The sequence below is a fragment of the Marmota marmota genome, unplaced genomic scaffold, assembly GCF_001458135.2.
Source record: "Marmota marmota marmota unplaced genomic scaffold, marMar, whole genome shotgun sequence".
NCBI lineage: Eukaryota > Metazoa > Chordata > Mammalia > Rodentia > Sciuridae > Marmota > Marmota marmota.
Genome location: NW_025999842.1, coordinates 1294920 through 1300074, shown reverse-complemented (window position 1 = coordinate 1300074; position 5155 = coordinate 1294920). Strand labels below are relative to the sequence as shown.

At 31.5% G+C, this 5155-nt stretch overlaps 1 protein-coding gene across 8 annotated transcripts in view; it reads left to right on the top strand.

Moving 5' to 3' along the window:
- Positions 1–5155, top strand: part of Myo6 (myosin VI) — a 142682-nt gene that overhangs the window by 84423 nt on the left and 53104 nt on the right. For all 8 annotated transcript variants that reach the window (XM_048799906.1, XM_048799862.1, XM_048799822.1 and 5 more), the window contains one exon: positions 2697–2841. In XM_048799906.1, the coding sequence (XP_048655863.1) occupies positions 2697–2841 (145 nt within the window). The remainder of the gene's footprint in view (positions 1–2696; positions 2842–5155) is intronic.

Genomic DNA, 5155 nt, shown 5'->3' with positions numbered 1-5155 from the left:
AAAAAAAAAAAAAAAAAAAAAAGTACCCTATGCAAGATACTTTTTTTCACATCTTATATTTTATCATAATCATAGTTAAAACATCAAAAAATAACGAGGTAAGAGATATTATCTCCATTTTATAGATGAGGAGCCTGCGCAAAAGTGAGATAATACACATGGTTATTAATAAGTTTTAGCTGGGAGAACCTGTTCTATCCATGTCTGACTAGCTCAGAAGCCTGTAATAATTGTCCTTCATTGCCTCCAGGCTACTAAACCTTATGATCTGTGAATGAGTATACTAAAATAGACAATGACTTTCAGATTTAATGTCCTGTGATGCTGTGAAATCAATAATGTGAGATTCAACATAGCATAGATAAGCTCACATGCTCTTGAATCAGACAGCTTTATCTTGTACTATCTGCTGTGCATGACCTTGGGAGAGGAACTTAACCTTTCCATATCTCAGTTTCTTCACTGTTAAGGGTAATAATGGTCTTCATGTTGTGAAGAGGAATAAATAAGTTAAATATTTATAAAATGATTTGAGTATTTGTGGTTGGTACATAGTAATCACCGTTAGTGAATACGTAAAATAAAAATACAGATTGCTGCCTACTTAAAATGAAATTGTAGCAATATAGATATTTTTTAGGGTACATTTAATTTCTTATCAGTTTTTTAGAGGAATTGGAAAATTTATTGTGAAAATATAATGAATGTTGTCATGTTTCATTTGCTTTTTAGCAATGTTAAAGGAACATATGGGAGATTCTAAGTAACAAAGAAAGATTTTAAGTGTTAGGATAATTAGCATACACTTTGGAAATGTTATTATAAGTAATAGGTTGTATTTTCATACCTCTAATTATTGTCCTGTGGTAGAACTTGTAGATGTATATGGAGTATCATGGATGTTGCATGATCCAGTTAGTTGAAGAGCACTAATTAGTCAGAAGGGATTAAGTACATTTTTGCATTATCACTTTATTTTTTTCTTAAAGTTCCTTCAGTTGCAGCAGAAATAAGCAGGATATAGTACAGATGGTAATAAGGCAAAGGCTCAAGAGATAAAACTAGACTAATATAATATTAATAGCTAAGATTTTATTACATTTATCTTCATCTTTCCTATGACTCTCCATTAAATCTGTGATCCAAATGATTTCTAAGTAGAAGTGGGGTTTTCCCCCCTTGATAGCTCATTTTTGGCATGTCCTAGAAACTTGGTGAAAAAAAATATTTTGAAATTATTTTATTGGAAAATTTATTTTCCAGTAAACGTGTAAGGAATTTTTTCTGTATTTTTGTTGGTGCATTATAATTACACATAATGGTGAGATTCATTGTTACATATTTATACATGCAAGTGATATAGCAATAAAATTTGGCTAATATGATTTCCCAGTACTTGTAGGACTCTTAACTGTCATAAATATGGTTTTTGCATGATGGAAATACTTAAAATGCCTTCTGGGACTGCCTATGTTTTTTAGATTCCATATAACAAAAAAGTATTTTATTATAATAATAAACTTAAAAATGTTTGAAGAACTATTTTGGAAAGGGAGTGACATGAAAACCTTACTTTATTTTATAGTCTTTTCCTTTTTTAAAAAGTCTTTTGCATTTTTAAGATTTTTTAAAAAGTTGTTTTCTTAACCTTACATAATTCATATAGGTATATATAAAAATTTATCAATATAATAAAAGAAAAGAAATATTTAAATGAATTATTGGTTACTTTTTTGAGAATTATGTCATTTTAGTGTAGATGTACTGGACGAAGGGGTAATTCACATCCCTGGCAAGATGACACACAGTTCTATTATGCTGTTCCAAATGGTGCACAATTTAAAACTTATGAATTATTTACTTCTGGAATTTTCCGTTTAATATGTTTGGATTGTGGTTTATGGCAGGTAACAAACTATGGAAATCAAAACTACAGATAAGGGGATCTGTTATACCATAGGCTTTTCCTGACTTAGGATCTCTTGTTCGTCTTGGAATATCTGACAAAGATGTGAAAAAGAGTTACAAATAAGCCTTGTGTATTCTATAGTTTTTATTAGTGAAGTGTAATTCTTTTTTTTGTATTTTGACTTTTTTGTTTTGTGTTTTATTATTTTTAGATATATATGACAACAGAGTATATTTTGACATACATACATGGAGTATAACATTCTAATTAGGATCCCATTTTTTTTCAAGGAAAGACAATTTTTATTTTTTTATTCAACTATCATAATACTTCATAGGTATAAATACAATTATTTATCTTCATAGAACCACTGTGTTATCATGAAGGTAAAAACACAGACCTATGCAACATCATAATTCCAGGGCAAAGTGCATTTTTAAAATGCAACCAAATAAACATAAATAAGGAACTTTTTAGTTATTTTACACAATTTCCAAGCATGGAGCTCAAGGATCCCATTTTTATGGTTGAACATGACGTGGAGTTTCATTGTGGTGTATTCATATATGACCAAAGGAAAGTTATGTTGAATTCATTCTACTGTCTTTCCTATTCCAGTTGCCCCTCCTTTCCCTTCATTCCACTTTGTCTAATCCAGTGAACTTCTATCTCACCCTCCATTGTGTTAGCGTCCTCATATGAGAGAGAACATAGTAAAGTGTAATTCTGAGAAATGGGTTTTGAAAATTTGGATTAGATAATGTTTATTAATTTTAAATTTCATTAGGTGGTTGTAATCTGAAGAATAAATCTACTCAGTCATTGGAATATTGTGCTGAACTACTGGGTTTGGACCAAGATGATCTTCGTGTAAGTTTAACCACAAGAGTTATGTTAACGACAGCAGGGGGCACCAAAGGAACAGTTATAAAGTAAGTCCCTTAATTGCGCTGCAAAATTCCTGTTTTGCATTTTCTCAAGGAGATGTATATACGTTTTGAAAACAAAGATTTAAGATTGATCTTTATGTATCATTCATTCTTTTCATTTTAATATTCTCAAACAGACACTAGTATGGCAATATGTAAATCAGTGGATGTGTAACCGATGTGATTCTGCAATCTGTATACGGGGTAAAAATGGGAGTTCATAACCCACTTGAATCAAAGTGTGAAATATGGTATGTCAAGAACTATGTAATGTTTTGAACAACCAACAATAAAAATTAAAAAAAAAGATATACTTGGTAGATCAAAAATCTGTGCATCTTACTGCAGTAATCCATCATATAAATAAATGGGGATTTGCATAACTCTTAAAAATTGTTCCTTTTAGATATTCTGCATGGCACATATTTGAAATTCATAAGGTAAGAGAGGGATTTACTTGCAAACAACTACAAAAATGTGAATTGATTATTTAAATCAATATCTGACTGTTTGGGGTAACAGATCATTTTACTTAACAAGTGATTGCCCGTGCAAATATTGTATACTAAAACTTCCACTAAGTTGAACTTACTTTAGCAAAATATGCAGCAAGTGCAACCTCTCCTTACTGAGGAGTCTTCATTTAGAGGAAATTACAAGATAACAAGGGCCTAGCCAAGATTTTTCAAATCAGTAATCAAGAACTTGTAGATTGTGCCTAGATATGTGTATAGTTTGGCTCAATAGCCTATACTTTATACATTTTGATTTTAATCTATGCAATAATATTTATATTTGGGCTTAGCATTGTGTGTTACTATATGAACTCCTAAGTAGTAGGGACTACAGGCATGTGTTACTCTACGTGACTAAAAGAACATACAAAAAGGTATTTTATCTGCTTAAAAATTTACTACCTCTTACATGTTTGGAAATAGAAGCAAGATATGCTTAGGCTTATCTTTTTTTTTTTTGCTAAACTAATTCTAAATTATTTGTACTACAAAGAAAAGCTCTGTAAGAAATTTGTACAGCATTGTCCTAAAGTTCCTTAATTTCTTGTTTTTTAAAAATTTATTTTAGTTGTAGATGGACATAATACCTTTATTTTTTAAATTTATTTTTTTATGTGGTACTGAGGATTGAACCCATTGCCTCACACATGCTAGGCAAGTGCTCTACCACTGAGCTACAACCCCAGCCCCAATTTCTTGGTTCTTTAGAGAAGAAACCAAATTCCAAGGGAAAACCCATAAAGGTCATGGATTGAGTGGTTTTAAGGTACTGCTTCCTTTGTTTCCCCATTTCCACTTTGTTCCAAAGCAGTTCTTTTACATGTTTTCTCTATAGGGTATTCACATAAACATCAGTTCAAGAAATGTCCCATGGCAGACAGTGAACTCAAGTGACTTATTTCAGAAAAAGTTGGGCTTGGTGACATGTACCTGTAATCCTAGCTATTCAGGAAGCTGAGGTAGGAGGATTTCAAGTTTGAGGGCAGACTTGGCAGTTTTGCCTGACATAGTCTCAAAATAAAATAGGATGGGGATGTAGTTCAGTGGTAGAGTACTTGCCTACTTGCCTAACATTTGTGAGACCCTAGTTTTAGTACCTAGCACTATCACTGTGTGCATGTTGGGGTGGGGAGAATGGGACTCTTGCAGGAATGTTAAGTATAAAAAAACACTATTTAGAGGGAATTCAAATATCAGGTTTATTCAAATGATTTTTAAAGTAACTTCGAAATTTTATCTTTTTTTTTCTTTTTTGTACTCTCATAGTGACACATGCTTATCATTATGATAGCATTTAGTGTGGTGTTAGGAAATTCTCCTTTCTGCCACTCTCTCTTCATCAAAATGTAATTTCTTAAGAACATAGGTCATGTATCTGTATGTGCAACATCTAATACTGTTGTATCATATGTAGTTACTAATATGGTAGAGTTGGACAGTTCAAATTTTAAGGAGTAACTAAATATTTTTCTTGAACAAGGTAAATAAATTACCAGACTTCAAAGTTATTCTGAATTAAACAGTTTCTTTCACATTTAGGAAAGTCAAAAGGAAGATTATTCCTCTGAGTAATTTTTATATACTCATCACGTAAAGTGAAATGTAAATTAAAGTTAAAATGATTTTTCAAGCCTGTGTCAGGGGCCTGAAGTTTTTTTAATCAGTAGGAGATTTTTAAATCTAATTTTAGACGGTTCCTTTAGTTCTGTTTTTACAGCTCTCTCTGTAGCCCTGTTTATCTGTGCCTATTCATATATGACCCTTGGTAACTGTTTGTTCTTCACAGTGAATATGTTCAGGTA